General features: G+C 43.4%; 1 protein-coding gene and 1 long non-coding RNA gene across 8 annotated transcripts in view; both read left to right on the forward strand.

Annotated features, from left to right (window-relative positions):
• The first annotated feature begins 88 nt into the window (after nucleotides 1–88).
• LOC111664276 (uncharacterized) lies at nucleotides 89–2860 on the forward strand. Its single transcript, XR_002761431.2, has 3 exons — nucleotides 89–212; nucleotides 404–476; nucleotides 1411–2860. It is a non-coding gene; the product is annotated as an uncharacterized LOC111664276 (long non-coding RNA).
• A 4632-nt stretch (nucleotides 2861–7492) lies between these two features.
• baiap2b (BAR/IMD domain containing adaptor protein 2b) overlaps nucleotides 7493–26255 on the forward strand; it is an 81301-nt gene continuing 62538 nt past the window's right edge. For 5 of the 7 annotated variants that reach the window (XR_015437986.1, XM_087177300.1, XM_087177299.1 and 2 more), the window contains exon 1: nucleotides 7494–7804. Coding sequence is in view for 6 of the 7 variants with exons in the window: in XM_087177300.1 (XP_087033426.1) it covers nucleotides 7730–7804 (75 nt within the window). In the remaining variant the exon portion in view is untranslated. Of the gene's footprint in view, nucleotides 7805–26255 lie in introns of all 7 variants that reach the window. The other 2 variants (XM_023418949.2, XM_087177297.1) reach the window with 1 other exon arrangement.

The raw sequence follows: 26255 nt of genomic DNA on the forward strand, positions 1-26255 counted from the left end.
TTGCTTTTTTAATCATTTTCATGCTGCAAATTGTCTCTGAAATGACGGAGACTTTGGGATGTGACACGCAGACACTCAGCAGAGGAGGCGAAGTCTGTTCTTTCTCTTGGTAACTTTTGTCTTTTCTGCAGCAAATAGACGAGATGCTGGCCGGCTCTTTATCACAAGAGGATGAAGACGCTGTTCTGGCTGAGCTGGAGGCCATTACTCAGGTCAGTCTCATCACTGTGTGTGTATATGTGTGTGTGTGTGTGTGTGTGTGTGTTTAGGTTTAGGTTTGACTCTAAACTTCAGATTTATTAAAGCACAAATGCGTTTGAAAGTGAAGCTAACATGACGTCAGAGACTCAGAGGAGCAGCAGTCTCGTCACGCGTCTCACCTGTCTGATGCTCTGTCTCTCAGGGAGACGTCCAGCTTCCTGAGGTTCCCTCGGACGAGCTGCCGGAGGTCCCAGAGGCCACGGAGGAGGAAGCAGGTTTGTTCTCTCACACACAGTTTCCCTCTCACTTTGGTTTTGACGAGACGCCGAGCAGCCTCTCCGTGTGGTCCACATCTTATTCCAGCTTTATAATCAGTGATCTCACTGCGCTGCTGTCATTGTACCAAATACCTGCCTTTGAGCATTTTCAATTTTAATGATCCTGGTTGTCACCTGATGTTTTAGCAGCTGACATGAACAGACATTTGAAATAAATGATGTATTTCATGACTATTCATGGTTGACGTGCACGAGTTCAGTTGTTGTTACCTTTAGCTGGTTGTGGGTCATTAGGAAATACCTCATCAAGTCTCACCACGATCCTCCCCTTGCATGAAATGCACATATCTGACTCTTGTGAAGCAGCAGTTTTAGAGTGTTACTCTTGATGTAGATGGAAGCAAAGTAGATGAAAACTTTTTTCAGGAATCAAAAACCCCGTTCCTTAACAGTTCAATATCAGCCCCAATACTGACCTTTTATTAAGACGAGTATCAGCTCGGCCTCATCCCACACAGCGCCGTGGAGGAAGTGTGCATGTGTAACGTTAGTTTTTCTCAGGTCAGTTTTGGTGTGTGAGGAAAGATGGAGCCACACAGCTGTGAGTCTGTGAGACGAACAGCTGAAGGAGCATGTCGTTAAGACTCTGCTCTGATCACTGTTTATCACAGCAGCTCGCTGCTTTTTGCCCGAGCTCTGTTTCTACATAACTCCGGTAATCCTTCAGCACAAGCTCGTGTGTGTGTGTGTGTGTGTGACATGATTAGAGGGGATGAAGGTGATGGAGTATATGATATAGCCAAACTTCACTTCACAGTTCCAGCCTCACGTTAACGCGCAGAAGAATGAGTTTGGGTGTTGTAAGGTCGCTGTAAGGAGCTGGTTCTCCACGCTGCCACCCGTTGTAAGCCGGACTCTGTTTTTGTTTCAGAGAGGGAACGTCCCAGAAAGAAAGCAGAGCGCGAGCTGCTCGCTGCGTAGGAAAGTGACTGACCTCCCTCAGCCCACCTGCTCGCCGCCGGTCGCTCCTTCTCTACAACACTCACCTACATTAAACCGAAAAAACACACAAACATTTTGGCTGGAGACCTCTCTGCTTCCGAGGTCTGTGATGAAGTGACAGCAGATACCGAGCTTCCTCCGTCTCGTCCGGTCACTGTTTGTCCTGGTGTGCTGACACGTGAAGACGGTCAGGACTGGAGCAGCCTGGAGAACTGCTGAGCTGAACCATGAAGACCTGTGAGATTAGATAACTGTGCCTAACCTTTGTTTGATTATTGCTCTTTCTCTGTATTTACCACCTAATCATTTTACATACATTGACTATAATGCATGTATGTGCTACTCATTTGAATTCATCAAATGGTCTCTCTGGGTCGGGTTTGCAACTTATACTCTATAAACGGTCAGTTCTCCCAAATGAGAAAAAAGGTTTGTTTTGAAAATTTGAAAATTACATTTTAAAAATCATTCCAGCGACGTCTCTTTCCAGAAACAATGTCCCTGTTAATCGAAATAATCCACAAACAGTGCACACGTCAACATTTTTCATTGGGACTACTTTTTACTGAAGAAATCCTCTGAGAACATTGTAAGACCTTTAAAATCTGACTGAACGGAAGAAGCTTGGAGAGGCAGACAGATCTTTGGTTGATGTTTTTCTTGTCATTTGGGTGAACTGACCCTTTAAGAGCCGGAAGGATGAAAACATGATGTGCTCTGTAAGGTCCGGCGTTATGTTCCCACAGCACCGACCTCGTCCGCCTGAGCGGCCCAGCTGGAGAGCTCTGCCCTCGCACGAGTTATGTGACCCACCCTCAAAAGTTTTTCTAAAGCGCTGAAATATTTGCATAAGCATCTGTTTCACAGAATATTCTCCGAGTCTGACCCCTTTTCAAGCAGCTTAACTAATCTAATTTTGTGCTCCCCTTGTGGATTAGCTGAGTGTCAATGGAGAAAGGGCTAATCATATCGTCTGTGGGTTTACCTCTGCAGCCCAGACAACAGTTGTTAATCTCTTCAAGGTAATAATTTGACATAACCTGGATCTTTACCCACAGAGTATTATCAGCGCAGGGGCCTGTAATTATTTTACTGTGCATATCACGCTCAGATTCGCTTGTATAGATCCGTGTTACGCTGCAGCAGGAAAGATGGCCTACATTCAGAAGCCTAAGCTTGTGTATCTTTGAAGATCCATCGAACTAATCTGTGAATCAGTTAATCTCGCAGAGAGAAAACACTGATGACTAATACTGTCAGGCTGCAGACGTCACTGCATCAGAACCGCATCCAGCTCCTCGTCTTAAAAAAAATTGCTTTGGAAATTGTTCTTCTCTCTGCTCATCCTTTTTACAATAAACAGTTTTTTTTTATTGTCATACCCTCCATTGTCTCACTGCAGGTCACAAACTAAAAGGTTATTGTTGCAGGATTGAACACAAGGTGGCAGCAGACGACAAATTGTCTTTTGAAGAAGCTATTGTGGGTGCAAACTCTCTACGGCCAAAAGTATATGGACACACCTTTTCCACATCAGTTTGTTCTGTGGCAGTTTTTCATGTTTGAAGGGAAATATACAGTTTCTGCTGCAGCATGCGATGATATTTTGAACGATGGTGTTCCTGTGGCAGGAGGTTTCTTATTTCAGCATGGCCCTGTGAACAGGATCTGGTCCTCTGCACAGGGTCGTGTTGAATGGTTTTCCCCCTGACTGGTCCTGCACAAAGCCCTGACTACAACCCCATCCAGCACCTTTGGGATAAACTGGAACACAGACTGTGGGTCAGGCCTCATCACCCAACATCATTGTTGGACTTCACTAATGCTCTTGTGTCTGAATGGGAGCAAATCCCTGCAGCCTGGTTCAACGTCTGGTTCAAAGACTGAAACCAGAAAAGTGGAGGCAACAGATTGTCACACGTGGGTGAAACCGGGGTCCAAATACTTTTGGTCATTTATTTTTAGTCAAATATGAAAACAGAAGGTTGAATTTGGAAAAGCATTTATGACTCATGTGACCTTGTTTTCCCTCTTCGCTATTGTTATAAGGGCGATCTAAGAATGAAAGCTTATGCATCTCTTTCTACAGGACAAAAAACAGCAGCTGGACCTTTGCAGAATAGAAGGAAGACATTGTGTGTTTTACATCTGTGTTTGACGTTCCACCGCTCAGGCCTTTTGTGAGACTGAAAAGAAGCCTGAATCGTCTTTGTGGAGTTGGAAGAAATCCACTTCACGTTTTTTTTTTTTTTTTTTGAATGGACCGGTTCCATTCCGCAGCTAGACTGTGCACTACAGGCACGTTGGTGGCGTGTGGGAGTGGGCGCCGCGCAGAGAGGAGCCTGCGTGTCAGAGCGCCGCGCTGATGAATCACGGACGTGGATCTGAAGCGGAGAGAAAAAAAAGCCTTAGAGGACGACAGTGAGTAGGATGCACATGAAGGGGGGGGAGATCAGATGCTGCTGAATGGTTGCTTAAGGTACGTAGGTGTGCGTGTGCGTGTGTTTGTGTGTGTCCTTCCCACCTCGGTCTTGCCTACCTCGCTACACCTCCACTGTGAACTGAATATACACACAGGCACAACTTATTTAAGTTCTTCAGGGGCAGGTCCAGTTCGACTTTCACGCCGCTTTAAGACACGTTCACACGCCAAGGCTGAGGTCTCGTGGTGTGTTCAAATCTAAAGGATAAATCCAAGTCAAGAGACAGAGACCCCTGTCCCTGAGGTCACTTGATATTGTAATGGTTTTGCTTTGAAGTGTCAAGTCAGAGGGACCCTGGTAGTCTAGGGGTTAAGGTACTGGATCTTGCGATGTCCCGGCTTGAGTCCAACTGGGGACCCTTGTTGCATTCCAATCCCCGTCTCTTCCTCATTTCCTGTCATGTCTCTGTTGTGGACTTTCTAATAAAGACTTAAAACGCCCCAAAAATAACAATAATGATAAAAAGATCAGATCATGTCTTTAGGGATTCAGGTTCAAGTAATCTAAAGGAATAGTTGCACATTTTGGTAAATACACTTCATTTTCTTGTTGAGAATGAGATGGGAATTGAAACCATTCTTATGTGTGTACAACAAATATGAAGCTACAGCCAGAAGCTCGTTAATTTGGATTATCATAGAGACTGGAAACGGGGGGGGGGAACAACCAGCCTGGTTCTCCTTGAAGTCTCTAAGTAAGCCGACAAATAATCTGTCACATAACAGTCTACAAATGAAGTCTGCTGGAATGCAAGCTGGAAGTAGTGAGAACACTCATATTGAGTTCAATCAAATGTTGAGGCTTTTAAATTCTTTTAAGTCTCGTCAAAACAAGTCTCAAGTCCCGGTCCGTGTCGAGTCATTCAAGTCTCCAAGTGCTCGCTATCTATGTGTGTCATGTCTCAAGTCAAGCCTTTAGAGAGTCACGTCTGAAGGAAGATCGAGTCTCAATTCTTAGTTTTTTTTTTTGACTCATGTCCGGCTTCTTTCCGAGTCTCCAGGCTCCGGCTTTGCGTGCGGGCGAGATAAAGATTAGTTTGTCATGAAAACGTTGATTTCAAGTTTAAATTTTGAGGCAAGTCTCAAGTCATTTGAGAGAAGTCCAAGCCTCAAGTTCCTTGGGTGCAAGTTGAGGTCAAGTCACAAGTCTCCAGGTTGCCAGTCAGTTGAAAGTCTTTCAGGTCTCTGATTGCTGACCATTAAAATGACAGGACTTGATCATTTCCCTTTTAAACCTGTGTTAACTGTATTTATTAAATAACAGACCAAATCCTTTTAACGGACAAACATAAGAATTATATAAAGGAGGTGTGTAGCTGTAGCTGGATTTTACCAGGTCAAAACATGAGACTTGAGTCTGAAGTCTACAGACCTGCTTATTAAGTGTAAGCGTGTGTATAATTACAACTGAAGCTGGAGTGGCAGTCAGCAAACATAAAGGAAATCTACATTCAATAAGTGTGTTGATTGAATACTCACAGAGAAGTAAATCGATTGGGCTTCCTGACACTGGGAATGTTGCTGCTCTGCCAAAGAACAAACATGGCTGATTGATTTTCAGCGGTTTGGACTCGGGGTCTGCTTTAATCAGATGCCACAATCAAAACAAAATCAGTCTGTTCTGGTAGCAAGCTGAGGTTCCACTTTATTATCATGACGACCAGCAGCCCTAAAATATCCCATCTATTTTATCTCCCTAAAACAAAAATGTGCTGCAGAATAGAAAAGGCGTGACTGTCCTCTCTCGCACTGCTCCTCTGTCATCTATCTGCTTTATCTACTTTCTCATGAATCCCCATTCAAAGTCCTTCACATCGTGATGTGCTAAGATGTGTGGGATTCCCCAACCCACCATGCAAGACTTTGAAATCCAAGAAAAATGTGGCTCCATCCCACTCATACCAGCCGGAGCCCACTCAGCCGAAAACAGAGGAGCCACACAAAAATAGAGCAGGGTAAACAAATAAATGAACAACACATAAACTCTTATCTTTGGGTTTAATACATAATGCATTATCAAATAAAATGCCTATAGGTTAATATCTCAGCTACAGGCTTTATATTAGTTAAAAATATAAATATTATACAGCCTAGCGCTACTGTCACATAGAACAGACACACTGCTATAGAAATACCAGAGTCATATAACAGAAATATTACAGTGATAGAATTATATTGCATAAATGGGCAGAGACTGCTCCAGTTTCTGTATGGAGTCAGGTCTTCTGAATGGTCGTAGCAGAGGCGGCGGCGTGGGCAGCGTGTGACACAGCGGAGGAGGCGGGGTTTGTTTAAATGCTATGCTGCGTTCAAGGACTCACTGTAACGCACATCTTCCGTTGCTTTTGGTTTGGTTTAGTTAGGGTTAAATGATAATAATAATAATAATCGGCAGAAAGAACAGTGGTAGAAGACAATGCTTACTTTATATTTTAATGAAATTATATTAGAAAATATATTAGTGATGGTTGATAATAGAAGTAAAGTTCCCCACCTTATGGAAATGTTCACTGTCTGACTCAATATTTATTTATTTATTTATTCATTTATGACATGTAGATGCCTACCTGATGAGGGCTGTTGTACCAAAATGTTGTACCAAAAATGTACAGAAATGTCGTAAATGCTATGTGCAGGAGGTGTATTTTTCAAACATAGCCTGTAAAGTTTTGTCCAATTAAAAATTCTATTAATCATCTAAAGTCAGTAGAATGTATTATAATAATCAATGCTCACTCAAGGGAAGAACTCATCAGTTAAGCCAGCTGCTGAGGTGCTGGGTTGGAAAGAACACCTGCAGACTCTTGGCTCTCTATGACCAAAGATGGATTATCAACCAAGACAAGCGAGCATCTGCCACAGGGCCCCAGAGATCCAAGTCCTCCCCAAGCCCCATTCTTCTCGTACTTCTGGTGAGATTAAATGTTTGTGTGGGAGTATGCGCCACTGAGGCAGAATATCCACTGACACGATGGGGAACTTAAATTGGGTCCTGCTCTATGAGGCTCTGTCTTGAAGAAGGCCCCTGTGTCAAATTCCACTTTCAAAGCCTTCATTATTATAACATATTATATTAGCTTACATATTTTATTATTATTGGAATAAAGTATGTTGCAAATTGCTAAATCAAAATGTGTTCAAATAACAGAGCATACCTGGGTCCAGGTGGTATCCTAACATAAATCCTAATCCGCCCCCCCACCCCCCCGGCATATTTGTGGGGGGTGGTGGGTTAATAGGGGCCCAGCAATTCGTTTTTGGCCCGGGTCCCTTCAGGAGGTTAATCTGGCCATGTTAGCGGCAAATAATTGAACTTTGGCCTACATGAAGAATGCTGTATCAGAGCTCTGGTGAAGACAGACTAAACATTGTTTTGTTCATTGTACAAAGGTTTTAATAGGCTCTTTCTAACAGAACTCGGTCTATCCTTTCGCCAGGATGTGAAGTTGCAGCTCGGGTCGTAACTGCCCCATTTCCCACCGTCCTTGAATGCAGCACCGCCCCTCTTCAAGTGAGTCCGCCTCTGCTCTCCAACCGAGAGGCAGCGACTGACTGACTGGCTGCGTGGGGAGCCGGTGTGGGCGCAGCGAAGGACTTTCCTATAAAAGCAGGGAACCCACGTCCAGACGAGCTCGTCTCTCACAGTCGCCGGCACGGTCACGATTCCCCGCGAACAGCTGTTTTGTTTTTTTTCTTTTTAAATATCTCCCGCCACTGTTTGGAAAATCATCTCAGCCTCATCCTCAAAGGAAAAAAATCTTAGTCTATGGTTCTGACTGACGCTCCAACAAGGATGTCCCGGACCGACGAGGTGCACCGTATAACGGAGAATGTGTATAAGGTAAGAAGGGTTGTTTGGTACTTTGTTTACCGCGCGACCTCCTGCCGCGGAGGGACACCTGCTGCACCGGTGGATGTGTGATTAGAGGACGGGGATAGAGGACAGACAGCGGATAACTTTGACTCAGTTGACCCCGACTGGTGTTACCCTGTCACTTTGGTAACACGACCGCCTGTTCCTTTTTATGATGTGAAGTGATTTGATGATGATGATGAAGAAATGATCTTCATGTTTCCATGAGAGGCGAAGAAAAGCGCGGTGCTTCTCGTCACGATGCAGGACAACTCTGATCAGTGTGAGACATACAGACATGACGTGAAAGGCAGCTGGTTCTTTTCATCAAAGGTGAATCGATTAATGATTTCGCCTCTATAAGGTTACATATTATAAGCGCCGGAAGTGATTCCTTCAAATCTCTTTCACTTTGACAAACCATAATTCATGTTACAGCAATAAGGAATGAGGAGGTAGCACATGTAACGCGACTGTGATCGATTAATTGCCTCTGTGTGTGGACACGGCAGTTCCTCACAGCAGCAGTGGGTGCACCTCTGAAGGGTTCAGCCTCCACTCTACCCCTGGTTAAAATGCTTTATTAGCAATTGTGATGAGAGCGGGTCATATAAGATACACTTCACCTGCTGCGACCAAACCTCCAACCTGACAGTTTGCCCTCTGGGCAGTTCAGTTGAAGTTGTTCAACACACTACAGAGAAGAAGCTGTTGCTAGCAGAGCGATGTCCTGCTGGAACAGACATGACCTGCTTGATTTGTTCTCCCTGGACCCAACAATGTTCATTTTGGGTCTTTTGATTGTAAGCAATGACTTCATGTAGATTTCCTTTGCTGTCTCTGTTGTTGATGGATTGATGTATAACTAAGATCAAAATGGCTGCATTTGTGAACGTGAGCTGTAGCTTTCCTGTCCAGCCGGTGCAGCTGCAAAAACGTTAAGGTTGGCAACAGAATTGGAATACCAATCTGAGATGTTAGGGCAAGTTCAAGAGCACAGTTAAGTGTCTAGGGTCAGAGGAAGGTTTTCTCTAAGAAGTGGAAAATAGAACGTAAACACCAGTTGCTTAACGTCAGAGAGATTCTTGGGAAATCTGAATGGACCACCCTGCACTCGCTGAAAGCTGAGAGGCAAAAGGTGACAAACGCTCAGGTCATCCATTGTTTCCACAACAAAGCTCCTCTTCAGCAGTGGCAGTGATGGTGGTGGTGGTGGTGGTGGTGGTGGTGGAGAGGTGTTACTCCTCAGTTTCACCGCACTCAGGGCAGCTCTCCAGGCGAGGTAGATTTCAGCAACGGGAGCACGACAAGGGTTTTCTTTTATGTGAAGAAACCTGTCACTGTTCCACGAGCCTCCACAAACAAAAACACTTAGAGACGGAGAGCGCCTAAAAGCTGCTTCGTAAAGGAGAGGTGTTGGTTGGCGACACAGGAGGGGACGGGCATGTGTGCTTACTGAGCCAAAGATGGATTTTTGAGGTCAGGTCGGGGAGAGTTCATGGTTCCCTGGGCGACAGAGACAAGATGGTGTAAAATGACATGAGAATTTAGGCTATCAAGGAAATGATAGGAGTCAGTTCGGATCGTGGCCAAGTGTTGACCTGAAGCTGCATGAAAAGACACACACTCTCTCTCTCTCTCTCTCTCTCTCTCTCTCTCTCTCTCTCTCTCTCTCTCTCTCTCTTTCTTTTTGAAAGGCGCTAATGAGGGATCAATGGCACACAAGGAGTAGGTACCTGATGTAGAGAAGCTGGAGCTGTAGAGAAAACCTTGGAGAGGAGAGGGAGGAAGATGATGAGAGATGATAGGAAGACAGACGGCACTAATGGCCAAGGGTGCTGTTCTGTGATGGATTTAGATGCAGTTGATTGACAGGAAATTTAGTCATCATAAGTGATTAATTGCTTAACATTTCTGGCCCTACCTTCTCTGGGAACTGTATTTATATTAAAACTTTATATTTAATAGAAAAAATAAATGACTGATTAATCAGTAAAAAAAGAAAAAGAAACATGACCATTATTTGCAGATTCAATGAAAAACCCTATTTGGAGGCAAGGAGAAGAGAAGGTGCCCGTCTTGGCGAGAGAACTCTCTGCCAAAGGGTTGAGCATGAAAGTGCCATCATGCAGAAATACAGCAGTGGGGTTTGTTCCTGTCATCAGCAGGCTGCATCATTACGGAGTCAGCAGGAGTGAGGAGAAGCAGAGCACTATCGCCAGTTTGACCCACTGATCGTAGGAGACTGACGCTCGCCGGTGTGGTGATCGGTGCTGCAGCAGTGGACACCTGAGGGTGTTTTTTGAAGTGATCCAATGAGGGTGTTGAGCTTTGTGTGTGACTGTGTTTAGAGGAACTAACAGGTCTTTATTAATTCATTAAAAGCGTGGATGATGAAGAGGCCCAGAGGTGCCAACTCCCATTAGATAACACTCAAGACTGTTTCTCCACGGAGGAGAGAAGGCGGAGATGGCAAATGTCAGAATAAATCATGCAGCGTAAAGGTGGGGATCAGGAACATCAATCGCAGAACATAACATCACAGTAAAGAGAGCGCATACCCACGGCAAGGCTGCTCCATCCATATTTGACTTTAATGCTAGAAAATGTTTGCAAATTGGACACGAGTTTCGGACATCTATATACATAAATTCTGTCATTAGAAAGCGGAAAACCTCCGGAGCTGAAAAATGAAGCCAACACAGGAGTGCTAAAAACTGCAGTTCCTCTAATGACCACTAGAGTCTGGCTCCAACAGTGAGTCAAGCCCCATAGACTCCCATGCTAAGATGCAGAAATAAACATGTTTACAGCCTGGAACAAAAAAACAGATTTGGTCTTTAAAGCTAATTTTCTCTCTCCAAGTGTTTATATAACTCACCTGTTTACATTTTAAGACTTAAAGTTATGGAGAATTAAGGCTGTGTTGCTCTGAGTGACAGGTGGGTGAGCGTATGCTTGCCACAGACCAGAATGCACCCAAGTCTCGGCTCCACCCCCCACCCCCACCCCCCTCCTCTTTCACCATTTTTAGATTAGCTGTGAGTTATAGGCTGAGTCAGACGCTGCCAGGACGGCGATGGCAGAGCAGCTCACTCTGAGCTTCAGAACTGCTCTTCTCTTGTGTGTGCCGTCACAGAGGCTACATCCGTTATGGCCATTTTAAATTACAACCTTGCTCTAGCGCCTCCTACAGACAAAATACCGTCACAACCACACGACTACTCTTTTATTATTATTATTATTATTATTGCAGTTCAAGTACGCTAATCCACTCCCGGATGACTTTAGCAGCCATTTACCGAAAGGTTTTAGCATATGGGTCTAAAAAATAGTACATTTCTTTTGTGCGCTGTGAAATATTTTATTAACCAAATCTGGCGAAGACTGGATGAAATTTGTAGGAGTTCTGTTAAACAAAAAGTCTGTTAGGCGGAAATTCTGTAGCCAATATACTGGAATATTGATCTTGAACCAAGGAATCCGAACAAGTGTTTTGTTTATGTCTCAGTCTTAATCAGTTGTGAGTCACGGGTTGTGGTTGAAAATGGCCCAAAGCTAAAACGCGAGCGTTTACAGAGATCCGAGATTTTACATTTTGAATAATTCTCCCCAACAGCTGGAACAGATGATTGCTGGAAGGATGTGGTTAAATGATTCCCACGTGTTTCTACAAAAGGTTTACGGACACAGCTTGATGACCCCCTCCCTGGACAAAACGGTGATATTTCTTTCCAGCAGCTCCGTATGTTGTTTGTTTTTCTTTGTTTGTTAGATTATTATCTGGCAGAATAAAATAAGTCAAACTCAACAGCAGAGGACCAAAGCCTTAACCTCTCTGCCCTGCTGCTGGAACAAGAGATGCTGAATGTAATTTTTGGATGACTCACACTGGCGAATGTGAGTGTGTGTGGGCAGTGTCTCACGACTGTGTGTGTGTGTGTGTGTGTGTGTGTGTGTGTGTGTGTGTGTTTGTCAGCACTCATAGTGTACTGTAGAGTGGCTGGCACTCTATCTGGCTCTGTAACGATTCGCAGTTTCACATCAGAACATGCAAATTACGAAGGGAATTCACCAGTGGCTGCGGATTGAAACGTCAAGTAAAAATATCCCTCTGGATTCAGTTGGGCGAGGTTTTATAGATGCTGCACACAGATGAAGTTTGTTACCCCGCTGACAATGTGGGTAAACTGTTTCTCCTCAGATTGTTGTGGTTGCTGAACAAACACCATCTGTATGTTTGTTCAGGAGTGTATTCAGCCAAGCGTCGTAATCCCAACAGTGCTGCAAGCTCAGTGTGTTGAATGAAGCTGGAGTGTCAGGGCGAGGCCGGCTCGAGATTGTTTGATGGTGCGAGTGGATTATAGAGGGATCAGATGGTCAATTGATTGGGTTTAGAGATTTCTTTGTATTGTGTATGGATTTATCTGTCTGTACACACATTCAGCCATTTTTTTGCCACTCATCTGCGTCCAAGTCTTTTCTATCCAAACACACCCTCCATTACGCGTTCCAAGGCCAGATGTTATCACGTGTTGTTGACATTGATTAAACTATCTATTAAGGTGAATTTAAGTTTAATCTGCGATAGAGATATACAGTATAGTAGATTTTCTGGAAATTCAATGTGGAAAAAACATGTATAAATAAAGATGGAAATATATGTTTTTGCCTAAAGCGTTGCAAAGAAAAAAAAACACTAATCCGATCAGTACAAAAGTCCTACAAATCCAACAATGCCATAAAGCAGCATTGATCACTGATTGATAAGCAATTGATTGTTTTATCATTACTTGCTAGTTCCAGGTTTTTAAATTAAATTCAAATCTTAGATGTTTGAACTGTTGGAAGATGTCTCCTTGGGCTCTGGAAACTTTGCTGGACATTTTTCCCAGTTTTCAGACATTTGCAAAAAAAAAAAAGAAAGAAACATTAGTTGAGGAAAAAAAAAGAGTGTCCTCATTGTGCTGTTGGAAAAACATAAATCCTTGTGGCATGAAATTTCTTACGAAACATTTGTGCCAGTGCACATTAGCTGCATATGAACTTAATTTTGAGGAGAGGGTTGGGAGGTAGATTCTAATGTTAGAGCTTCTCCTTCAGGCTCAGCTTGTTCTCTGGGTGGTAGTGATTTCATGTTCCTGTAGGACATTCAGTTCATGTCAGAAACCATCTAAATCCCTTTCCTTCATCGTTGTGTAATTTGTTATTGACAGGAGCTGTCTCTGCTGCATTGTAACAGGTGAACAGTATCAGCCTCGAGATGACAGGATTTGCTGTATTAGTCTTTGCCTTGCTTGACTGTCAGCAGGGAGCGTCCTCAAGTCATTGGAGCCCGTAAATCCCTCCGTAAATATTGTCATATTTTCAAGTCCAACCTCCGCAATACACGAGGCTATGGGTAGTGCACATGCGAAGCCAAAACTATTTGTTCTCCAAGGAGGGATTTTTCGTCCAATGTGTGGGGGGCTGTGAGTAATGCAACTGAACACTTTATCCCCACAGTCACACAAGTACAATCTGTTCACGTTTCTGTTCCCTGCAGAGCCTTTTTCATTTCTCCAACCAGTGAACAAATTTCGGTCAACAGTAGTAGTTTTCCAGCGGTTTTTCTTCTCGGGCATAAATACAGTTTTTTACAATGACCGCCTCCAGTGTTTTGGTAAGATCCCATCGGGTTGTGAGCTTGCGTTCTGTCTTATCAGAGTTATCACCTGTTGGTTGTGTGTTCTCCAGCTCATGAGCAGACAGCTGTTGTCGGAGGCAAGAGCGCTGCAGGTGAGAGGCGGGGCATCTGTTGTGGGGAAGATAAAGTGCAGCAGTGGATGGGCTGGCAGAAATGTTCTTCTTCTTCATCTTCCCTCTTTCACGCTATGAAGAGATGCTCCGGTGTCATGTGCAAAGCTCAGTGCCGATCGGGCGGATTGAGCCGCTCTGTTGCCTTTTTTTTTTTTTTTGTGCGTGTTTGAGGTCATTTGAGGTGAAACCAAGCCTCTAGGCTCTGTGCTCATGTGGAAAGAAACATATTGAAATCCAAATGCGCCGCTAAGGCAGGATTTCTCCAGTGTGATTGTTTCAAACCAGTGATTTTTCCCTCTCTGATTAGTCACACTGCTTTCACCTCTATTGTCTCTGTTCTGAGCTACATGGTTGGCTTTGTGCTTCTGTCCCCTGCCGAATACTGTGCCTCCTCGAGCTCCAGGCTTTGCTTTGTGCCTTGTTACTGATCTTTGGGCGGCAGCAGTGTTTGTGAGCGTCACTGTGACGCTGTCTGACAGTGATGTGGGGTGTATGGTTATGTAATGTAAAGAGGGGAAGAGTGCAGGCAGGTTCCGAGTGGAAGAGTGTTGCAGTCATGCGCTTTAATCTGCATTGGACGTTATTCTTTATATCGGTGTTGAATTAAATCTCTTGCGGTGTGTTGATCCCTCTGAAAATGAGCAGCTCTGCTCAGCGTTTCAATGTTTTAGTTTTACAGCTGCACATAGAAGCTGGTAGAGCGTAATGGCTCTGATTAATCTAATAGACAACTGTAGGCGACCGTCGTATGCCACATCTGCGTGAAGCGGCAGTGAATTAAGTTGCTAACCAAGAAAGGGGAACATTTAGCAGCTAATGAGCGAAATTAGTCCAAATCGGAGATAAGAGGAGGCTGAATGTTGGACTTAAATTCATCAGGTGGATACAGACACAACTCCTGTGCAGTGATGATATCGCGTTAGGCAGTTGTTTGCTAACAGGTTAGCGATAACTGCAGAAGCTAACAGTATCACAGAACAGAACCCCGATGCTCTATTCATGCATTTAGGAACTATTTTCTGATGACGTGCTGTTAGGTAGCTATTTTTTTGGTTTTCACACTGTCTTTAAGCATATCTCATTTACCTCTACTTCAGTAAGGGATTTCCTAGCATGCATTTCAGCAACCCCATAACCCTAAGCATCATGGATTTGGGGGCAGCTCAGTTGGACACTATATATATATATATATATATATATATAATGGTTAGAAAGCTCACCAGCGACCTCTGTTAATTAAAACAGATGTCCAGATGCCAGGCCTAACAACTTAAGAGTTGGGTGTTAAAACTTGCAGTCATAGTGCCATCTATAAATGTCATCTCCTCTACACCTTTTTGCACTCATTCAGCCCCATATCAGGACACTGACACCTCCGTGATTCACGGTCGGCGCTGTGCAGTCATTGTGCTGGTCCAGGTCAACACCAAACATGCTGGATCCATCCATCTGGTCCAAACAAATGTATTTTGGTTCCGTCTTAACAAAGAATGTGCTTCCAATTTTCATCAGGCAAAGTTTAATCGCGCTGTTTTGCGGGGAATGATTTCTACTTGGTTTACTCTGTTCAGTCTCAGTTGCCACAGATAATCCTTATACTAAGTCAGGAGCACTTACCTGTCTGTTTGTCAATGCAGGGTTGTGTGAGTAGAGAAATGGGTGGTGTCATTTTTTCAAGGACGGACACTGCAGCTTCTGGTACTGATAGTAAAGTTTCTTCCTGTACCTCACAGCCACTGCTGCAGCTGTGTAGGCCACATGTTTTAAATATTCTAGTAGCAAAGATTCATATTATTGTGTACATTTGGCCAGTTATTTGTGGTAATAGTGTAATTTACCTAACGAAGAACAAAATGTACCAAGACATTCCTTTGGTGTAATAGTTGAAAGATTGTTAGAGCTCTACAGGTCCAAGGTTTAGGACTCCGTGCTGCATAATTCTTACAAATATGGTGGTGAATCATTTCTCATAGTATTCTCTTTATAGCTTTACATCACTCGTTACATATGAGTTGGACGTTTGTTTGTGAGCCTCCAAGCACGGACTGGGCCCTAAATCAACATCCAGAGGGCGGGAGTTCATTGAACGTACAGAGTACATGGAGCTATTCTTTGTTATTTAGATTTCACCAACTGCTGTGTTTATGACACAGGTTTCGTTGGTGTCATACAGGATGTTGGCATCTGCCGCGTGTGTGCAGTACGTCAGCAGCCCTTAGCACATCGCTAAGTTATCTAACTGGAGCTGGAGGGAGATTGGGCAGGAGAAGTGGAGGCTGGCAGGGAGCGGGAGGTTGGCAGAGGATGAAAGGAAAGTTACTGAGATGGAGACGGAGAAGACGCAGACAGAGGATAGAACAGAATAAAATGGAAGTGGAGTGAGGGGACAAGAGTGTGGCTCCACTGTTCCTTTTCTGACTCTAATTAGACTGAAATTAAGAGGGAAAAGGCCTGAGAGGCAACAGAAAGCATGTGTGTGTGTGTGTGTGTGTGGGTGTGGATGCAGCTCCAGTGAGTGACATTTAAGCTGGAATCTGAGGTCTGAAGGGGAAAAGGAGGCATGATGAGGTGTGTTCAGGGGATTTAAGGCAACCATTAACACAACCATTATCTCACTCTCTCTCTCTCTCTCTCTCTCTCACACAAACACACACACTCACTCAATCCTGGCATCACACGTGCAGATGCGCATTCATATTGTGTCTGTGCATAGCAACTGCGCCAAAATGAATCTTGCTCTGTCATTTCTACTGGTAAAATCCAGGCCGGGTCAGTGATATGTTCAGATGAAGACATGCATGTTCATTCACGTGTTCCAGTGTAAAATGAAAAAAAAACGATTTGTGCAGACCGATTCAGATGCGTCACTCTGAGGCGATGGTGATCATCATCATCACCTTCGCTCACATGGTGACGGTGGAGATCCCCCCCCCCCCCACCTCGCCCATCAGCTTTCCTGTGGTCGGAGCCGAACGTGAGTTGAATAAAGATGGGTTGCCCTTGTCACGGGGGGGAATTCCAGCACTTCCATATATGATGCCGGAAGTGCCCCCCTCCATCCCACTCCTTCTAAAGCTGCATCTGTGGAATAGGGGGCGCTGACTCTGCCTCCGCTTGCCTGCACGCAGATAAGAGCTCATCTGAAAGGGAAATTGGCTGAGTTCTCACACACACACACACACACACACACACACACACACACGCGCACACACACACTTACAAGCGCGCGCACACAGCACTGGATTTCCATCTCCTGAGGGTGGTGAAGCAGTGCAGCTTTAGCGCGGTGATTGTCACACTGACTGAGCAGAAGCAAATAATGTCCATTTCCTGGGAAACAGAATAATGAGGGACAGCGGCAAAACATCAATGAACATAATGTATATACATCAGCTTATCACTCCCACATACAGTATCTGCTGCAGTGGGGGATCTTCTAATGGCTTTTTTCACATTAGCAACAATGTTCCCCATCTCCGCCTCTTATGGACAATGCATCTGCACACGTTCTGTATATGTTTGGGTGCATATATGTGATGGTTGGGGTTGTAAAATGTAGAATTTTGGGTTATGATCTTACAGAACATATGTCCCCTGTGGATCTAAAAAGCTATATTTATATTAATCAGTATTGGAAATATGCAACAGTATCCGAGAGATCAGAAATCTGCTGCACAGGTCAAATGCAAACATAATGAGAAAGAATCCAAAACTAGAAAAGGGTTTGCCAGTTCAGCTGTAGCCTGACTGGAGAGCGTTTTTTTTATTTACACTCTTCGGCCAAAAGTATGTAGACATGTCAATCTATATATGTTTCTTTAGCACCAATTAAGGGAAAGCAAACTTTTTTAAAGTTTTGGCCATTTTATGCCATTAGTCCAACTGGGGATTCGCCGCTCAGATCATTTGCGTCCTAGCCACTCGGCTATCAGCTCGCCCTGAAAACAATGATTTTTTTTTTTTTTTAGACAAAAGTGCGCTTCCGAATTTATAGCAGCAGGTTGGGTTTATTCATTTCCTGTTTCAACATTACAACGTCCACAAAACCAGCTGCACAAAGATAATGTTTTCCCATTTTAGCGTGGGAGGACTTCAGTTGTGACTTAAGCAGCCCATTGAAGGGTTTTACAACAGAATATTAATGGGACGAGGTGTCCAGCAGCCACCTGTGGCTGTCAGGTTGGTGTGTTTTCATACTTGTGTTCAGCATACATGTAGGGATGCACGTAGTCTCATCCATTAGACGGATACAGATGTGAAATAGAGGATCCATACCGTACATACACCTCGGTTCAGTTTACACTTAAAAGATTGCAATATAAACAGTTTAACAACTTTAAGTATGAATTTTAGATGAATACAGTATAATCCAAATGGGACGTAACTGACAAATAAAACACCTTAGTTTGATGAAATGTAGAGCCGCAGAAATGTTATAATATATTGCCTCGTTAAAAAATACTTAACGAGATCCATGGAACTGCACCAAAAACTAATAACTTGTCTCTTGGCCCGTGGCCTGACGCTCTGCCAGCTTTAATTGAAATCTGTAGCTTTTTCAGTTGCTGTTTACTTAATATACATACAAAAACATAGCTTAGCTCCTTGTTGCAATAAATGGTAGTTTTTCAGCCAAGCTTTCCCTCCATTCTACACTACTACACTACATATCGGTATAAAATAAAAAATATTGAGTATGCATCCGAAGTAGGCTGTGTTCTTCCCAGTTTGGATTGTTTGAATACACCTCGGGAAGAGATGTTTGTAGGTTCCTCTGTACCCACGCTGTGCTGCAGGGCTGCCTGCAGGCATCGGCAACAACAATCTGCTTTCAGTAATAAGCTGTGAATGAGCAAGTGAGGTGAAACACACAGCTGAATCTGACTCCGACACATGTAACCTCAGCTTAACACCACAGTGAGAGAAACAAAAGAATTTCTTTATTGCACATTTGAACTTGTGGTTTCACTCTGCCTCGCTGGCTCAATTAGATTGCAACAGTTCAAAAGGATTTTATTTTTTTAGCTTTAAATAGAGCATGTTATATAAGGATATATTCATACATTCATGAAGGAAAGACGAACGCACATAAGGTGAAGCCATCGGCAGCCTCCATTCTGATCCATGCGCCCTGTTTTGGAAAGTTTTCACCAGAGGTCATGAGAAAGAAAACACCTCGCTGGTTATCAGCAGAAGTTTTGATAAAACACACATTAGAACAAAAACAGTGGGACGTGTGGAATGTGGCTTTAACCAGATAACTGAACTGAGCTCAACTACAACTGAACAAGATGTACACTGGAAATGACGCACTCACTTTCAAAGTGTATATAGTATTTGAACATTTACGTTGTTAATTACAGAGAATTTGCGTTTGATCCGGACATTACTTGTGCTGTTTGATTGACAGCGTCATGCGTTGAAGGCAAATTGCTTCTGTTGCTGTGCAGTATATCAGCATGTGAGTGATGAGTGTTTATACAACAGCTGACACTTACACACGGTGAGAAATGGGGGGTGTGGTGGAGGTTATGGAGAGGGGATGTCATAGAGAGAAGCACACACACACACACACAGACACACACACACAGAGTAAAACTTGATGACAAGGGGTCACCTTCACTTGGTGAGTGGTAGCCAGACACACCCCAGTAATGCACAAGCCCTCCCCGTTTCCAGGGCGACCACCTAGTGTAAGTGACCTTTCTCGTGTGTGTCTGTGTGTATAATCTAACCTTCACATCCCAACCAGAGTTCACACATTTCTAAACAGCAGGAGAGCGAAGGGTGAACTTTACTTATCACACTGAGTCTGTTGACTCTGGTGATTACAGAGATTCTCTAGTAAGTGTTTATATGTGAATGGTTGAACTGCACATGATGTAATTCCCTGTTTCGATTCGAGTATCAAATGTTTTTGTTTTGAGAGGAGGAAGTGGCCTTAGTTTGAGTCACGTGACGGAGAAGTAAAGATGAAGAGCTCAGTTCAGTGTGGACAGAAAGAGGAACAGCATGCAGGCTCAGACCCATTCATCAGATCTTTTTAATATCACATGATGGAATCTCGTCTTGACCACAGAAGAGATTAACTTTAGTCCTGCAGCAGTGAGACTAGAATTAAACTCTAAATCCATTAAAAAGCAAAATTACAACCATTGCCTTTGGACAATAGCAATTTGCTGCTGGCAACATCATAAAGATGGTAAAAAAAAAAAACCATGTTGGCACAAACACTGCCGGTGCACACAGGGAGGAAACGCAAACCTATTATTCTACTAAAGGGACTAAAGTTGTTAAAAGCCCATTTCATTTCGGCCAAACGCACCATCAAAAAAACAGCAGATCCTTGCTATGTTGGAGACAGACATCTTAGCTTTTCCATTAATTCACATTTTCTTTTAAATATTGTATTGCACAGTACTGTGTTGTCTTGCTGTATTAAAAAAAAATGAGGCTGTAGCTAAAGAAAACCCTTTTCTGTTTTTAATCTTCTGAATCAGTCTGAATGTTGGAGGAACTTGTGGTCTCTGAGTTCAGTTCCTGGGATCTTAGGACGGCGTGATTTTGAAAAGGTCAAAATGAGATGCTTATAGACCGTGGGTGGAGTCAAGTAGTATGCAGGAGAAGAAGAATGAAAATTAGCGTTGATGAAGACATAACGAATCTTTTCATGCGTCTGTAGTCAGTTTTACCCACAGTTCAGTTATTTTCGTAGTATGTAGCCTTGGTTACCCGGTAACAATTGATTAAGTTACTTGCTCACCAAAAGAGAATTAGATGTCCGGGTTAAAACTGAACTAAATTTGATTTTGAAAAATGACTGTTTTTTCTTTTAGACGTCTTCTTACTCTCCGACCCGGTCGTCTGTCCGTTATGATTGTCTCAGGTCTTCACATCCGCCCGTTTCTCCTCCATGGAACTCGCTCATTACAAGGTGTTGTGTTCACTTACCGTCCAGGCCTTTTACATGCGGCGTTGTCCTGAGATCAAAGTTATTCACTTTCTCACATCTACGAGTGGCCATTATGTTATTTTGTCTTTTGACAAATCAGCACTTCCTGGTACCTGCCGTCTAACGTACCTTTACACACTGAGTTTGAGGTGTCCCAACCAGCCGATCAGTGGCCATTGTAAACTCTTAATAGAAATATGAATCCATTGCCAGAGGCCAGCTGCTTCCAATAAGATATTTTTACATTTGAGTCTATCTCCGCCTTGTCTCCACCTGGTCTGTCGATGTCCCTCCTTCCCTGGCTGGGACTGCCAGGTCTCTTCTTGCTGGTTAATGTGTTTGGCAGTGTGCGGCGCAGCAGGTCCTAATGGTGCCACATGGCTGGCTCGGCTTTACAGTAATTTACGCCCCAACATGATATGAACCTGCTGCTGTTTATGCAGGCTCTGACTCACCCCACGCACTCTGCCGTCTCCTGCCGCCAACTGACACACACACACACACACACACACACACACACACACAGAGGCTGCCTTCCGTTCACCATCATGGCAGCTAGGTCACAGTGTTCTTAATGCTGTTTGTTTTTTTTACATTTTTGTTCTTTTTAGTGTTTAGCTGTCGGTGTGCTTACCTGCGTGGGAAGTAACTGATGTTACATGTTAATCACCATCGTTTCTATTTCTGTTTTGTCTGACTTTCGTCACACCTTCCTTCTTTAATTCTGTCCTACCATCTTTCCTTCACTGTTTCCTTCCTTGACTGATCAAATCTCCCAGATTACAAGCTAATATTTATCTCCCATTTAACACTGACAGGGTTTGTGTTCTTCACACTGGGTATTTTAACTGTAGATACTTGAACACATTAAATTCTGTGCCCAGGACTGTTAATGTAGTCTCTTTCCATTGTGGTTTTAGTGATTTGAATTGATTTGAGTGCTACCTAGCTGTGAGTGTTTACACACAATGTTTTTCAATTTTTATTATTAAGTATGTCCTCCTACATTTCAGCTTGTCATAAACACTACAAAGAAATGTCAGTTTGTACTATTTTTTTGTGCCTCCTCTCGTTGTATTATTAATAGCTTGTATAACCTCTGGCTCTGCTCCACATCACTCATCTGTCATGGGACTCGGTGTCCATTCGCTGTCATGTTGCTCTGATGGATCTATTAACCTTGGCGCTGAGGGCTAGCTGCTACAGATTCGGTCTCCCTCTCCTCACGTTAGCCATCTGTTATGACCACGATGGCAAATAAAACACGCATGCGCCGTCTTTCATGACCATGCATGGCAGAGCGTGATGTAAAACTTAATGCGTTGAGCTCTGAGAGTGACGTGAAAACAAGAACTCGCAGCACTAGTTAATAAATATCAATTCAACACTTAATAATTCAAGTTGAATTTGGAGATTGAGGTTGAAAAAACTGAAACAATATAATTTGTAAGATGACCCATGAGGTCACACATGACTTGAAACGTGACTTTGATGTAACGGCTGATGTCTCGTGACTTCATCTGGTCTTTGAGATGTATTACTTTAAATAGTTCATCCCATCGTGAAGCTCAAAGTGGAGGAATCTTGGCTGGTGAGCGCGCAGGTGAAACGTCCAATCAGCATGTACTGTTCGCAGCTATGATACGATGTCATTGCATGGAGGTTGTAACACACGCTCACCTGGAAATAGACGCCCCTGACAAGTGATCTTTTGTGGTGGGGATTAGTTGTTGTTATCTGTTAGAAACAAAGGCGGAAGTAACATGACGTTTTTAAAAAGAAAACATTTTTTTGGGGGGGGGGGTTATTGGGTGTACTATGACGCAGGAGCCTGCAGTTCATGTGCAACTGTTGCCAAGTAGTTTTATTTGCCTAACTATAACCACAGCTTGGCCATAAAGCTGCCAGACCCCAAAATGCTTGTACATTTCTGGAATGGTCATACGGTTGCTTTGCCAATGCTTAATAACCATATGATAGACTGATTGTTGTTGAGGTATGACGGCCTGTTGGCGTGGCTCAAACCTCAGAGGACAGAACAGATAAAATGCCTTTTTTTTTTTTTTTTTTTTTTTTTTTTTTTTTTTTTTACAAACAGACTGTCAAGTGTTGCTCACAAACTGCCTCCGCAGTGGAATAAACCCCCCAAAAAAACAATCACAGGCCCAAATCCTCCTCCTCCCCTGCAGAAACTGATGCTACATGGCAGCCAGTTGTGGCTGCCAGCACAGTGCGCCGTGAACAACAACTACACACAGAGAGAGGGGCACACATGAGCATTAAACTGACACAAACAGAATTCTATTCCAGAGTTATGCTTATACACACAGACACACACACACACACACACACACACACACACACACACACACACACACACACACACATACAGAGTTTGTCACACTCACGCTTCCAGGATGAACATCTGCCTCACCGACCAGCCAAACCAGCCTTTGGTGAGACATGGAGGAGCTTGTTTTCTTTTTCCATGTGAGGATAAATATTTCAGACACCGGCCGGACCAGCAGCATGTCAGGGTGAGATGGATTGTACTCCTCTAAAGTTGCGTGTGTGTGTATGTGCGTGCATGTGTGCGCGTGAGATGGCAAGTGGATGCCCATGTGCTTCCGAGCCCTCACCTTACCTGCAAGGCTGCAGTAAGACTGGCCTCGTGTTTCAGGCTTGCTGCTCAGGTTTGATTTTTGGGCCAAAACTAGTGATTATTATTTTGTCTATTAATTTATCCATCTTTTTTTTTTTTTTTTGTCGATTAATCCATTAATTGTTGCTCTAATTTGTGAAAGAAACCCATCACAACTGTCGGAGCTCAAGGTGACTCCTTGAACGGCAAACATTTGAAAAACTTAAACCGTTTTTGCTCAATAAATGACTTGATTAATTATCTGTTAATTAATCAATTCAATCAACTGACAAATTATTTTACCACTATTTTTGATAATAATAATAATGGGATGGGGAAATGGGAATATAGTAAAAACGTAGATATATTTAAACTGTATTTCCCCTCAAAAGGTTAATTCCACTTTGGTCTTAACTCAAAGTTATTTGTATAATACTCCTCTCTTCCCGGAGGGATCAGCGATGTGCTTCATGGCAGATTTCAAAGTGTTCAGTGATTAGCTCCAGCGTGGCATTTAGCCTGCTCCTGACTCAGAGCCAGGACATTTAAAAAGTGCTGCCTCAGCGAAACTGAAGCTGCTGCATAATGGATTGATTTAAAAACAGTGTCTCATCATCTGTGGATGGAATCAGACTGAGATCAGTAAACTGAAATCTTTATCACTCTCTGTATCTGGACGACTGTTTCACCACAGCGGAGGATAACGCACTGCTTGTTGTTGTGCTGCTATTTGGTGTCCAGATAACATTCAGAGGTGTTTTGTCAGAGATGAAGCGCGTTCCTGAGAGTGTTTCACCCCCGACGCTGCAACGTGATAAGACAAGCTGTGTATTGTAATGGAGTTTTGACATTTAATTGGCGAGGGGTGATTAGTGAGTCAATTAAAACACATGACCGAAAGCACACGGGCAGAATGAGACAAAGCAGCGTTTGCTCGGTAATCCCTCTCATTTCCCATGCACTCCGTCAAATATAGTCTTTCATTCAGGGGAATGCTAATCAGCCTCAGTCCCCGCAGCTGAAGGAACAAGCTCAGCTGATTGAGTGTGGATTAAGCCAGGACCGGCCAAGTTAATGATCCTATTAAATTATCCCCTAAACCGTATGAGCACATCGTGACGACGGGAAAACTCATGAATTAGCTCAACGTCAGCATGTGCTGATGGTGATTGACAGGTGCAGCTGGTTTCAGTGTTGATCAGAGGAGTCATTATACACAGCTGTAACATGGTTGGTGTGTGTGAAGGGCAGAGTTGGACAACTCCCAGTTACAAATGAACAAAGTTTAAAAAACAGGCTAACTGCTTTAGCTTACTCCGCTTTTAAATAAATGTAAATATGTATGAGGCTACATAATAATTAGACAAATGAAAATAAAGGAAATGGCGGAGGCAAAGAATTTAACATTTCTCCTTTGCAAAGTCCTGTTATATGATTTTTATTGTGTGGCCGGTCAAGTGTTTTCCATAGCCATGGTTATCACATCATTACTTTTATGGCTTTAAATGGCCCCGCCCCCAATTACATCTCAGATTTATGGACATAGAATGTGCCCAGCCATGAATTGAGATCTGCAGAAGGAGGCCTGCTAGTCACCTTAGCCTTTGGTAATATTTGACTGTGTGTGAAGCGCTTAACTTTGTTATGAAAAGTGCTATTATAGATACATTTATTATTATTAGTCACAATCATTTGAAGAGGTTGGGCTATTGCGTCGAATAAAAAAGTATCTCGTAGAGGGGAAAAAAAATAAAAAATGTCATACCCGCGTTGAAAACAGTAAAGAGTTGATATCTACGTTTCTCACCAAACTCCTTTTTAATTTGTTGTAAATAGGGCTGGACTATTAGTCGAAATATTATCAAAATCGCAATATGGCCAAGTGCAATTTCCAAATCTTGGTCTGCAATAATTTTGATTGAGGTAAAAAGTCACGACAGACTATAAATGAAGCCCTGATACTCCTGCCTGCTAAACTTATTCTCCAGATTTCTTTCAACGAAGATGAAAATGCAAAAATGATCGTTCGAACTGAACTCCTGACTCGTATCACAATATCTGTCAAATATTTGCAATATGATTTTTTTTTTTTGCGTATCTTTTAGTCCTGGTTGTATACAATTCCTCTGACTTGTGCATCAGTGTGAATCTGTGTGTGTGCGCACCCACATGTCAGTTACTGCATCTGAAACACACTGAAAGTATTTTCAACAACACTCAGTGGAGGAATGCGATACATGAGGTCGGACCTGTCTGACAGTGATTACATAACACACCTAACTGGCATGAAAGGCACTCAGAAACACATGTACACACTCATGCACACATAAAACACACACGCCCAAGTCACAGAGCGCTCCCTTCATGTGTCTGTTTATTTAGACATGAGAAAACCGGGCCGCATCCCATCTTCTATTTTTATTCTTTTGTTGATCGTCCCCCTTTTTCTTCCTGCCAAGCGGCGGTGCAGCCATGGCGATGATTACTGCTGCTGGAGCGGCTCCACCGTCTCGGTTTGTTCAGCAGCCGACGCCTTACATAACAGAAAATACACCCAGAGATGGGAGAGAGGGGCAACGGGGGGATCGGGGTATAAATAGGTTTGTTTGTTTGTCCCCACAAATGCACAAAGAAACACCACTAACCTCTTTTTCGTGCGTGTGTGTGTGTGTGTGTGTGTGTGTGTGTGTGTGTGTGTGTGTGTGTGTTTGCTAATTATGACATCAGTCTTTATGGCAGTGCAGCAGTGTCAGAAATATCTGCCCCTGAATCCACAGCAGGGGGGGGGCGGGGCTTTTGATCAGAGGCTCAACTACTTTTCCATCCAGAAATTACCTTAAATCAACTTCACAGATCAAAATCCTCCTGCACCTCTGATGTATTTATTATCAGTTTCCATCCATGTCCCACTCTGCCTCACTTCCTAATCTTCTTCACCTGATTTGCACCTTGAAGTCGTTCGCTCTTCCTTCGCTGGGCACTCAGCCTATTTTTCTTGCACCCCTGTGTCGTCCTGTCCTACTTCGTACTCCCCATGTTTTGGAGTC

The sequence above is a fragment of the Seriola lalandi genome, unplaced genomic scaffold, assembly GCF_002814215.2.
Source record: "Seriola lalandi dorsalis isolate HSWRI2012SDOR001 ecotype SW California unplaced genomic scaffold, Sedor1 jcf7180002054585, whole genome shotgun sequence".
Taxonomy (NCBI): domain Eukaryota; kingdom Metazoa; phylum Chordata; class Actinopteri; order Carangiformes; family Carangidae; genus Seriola; species Seriola lalandi.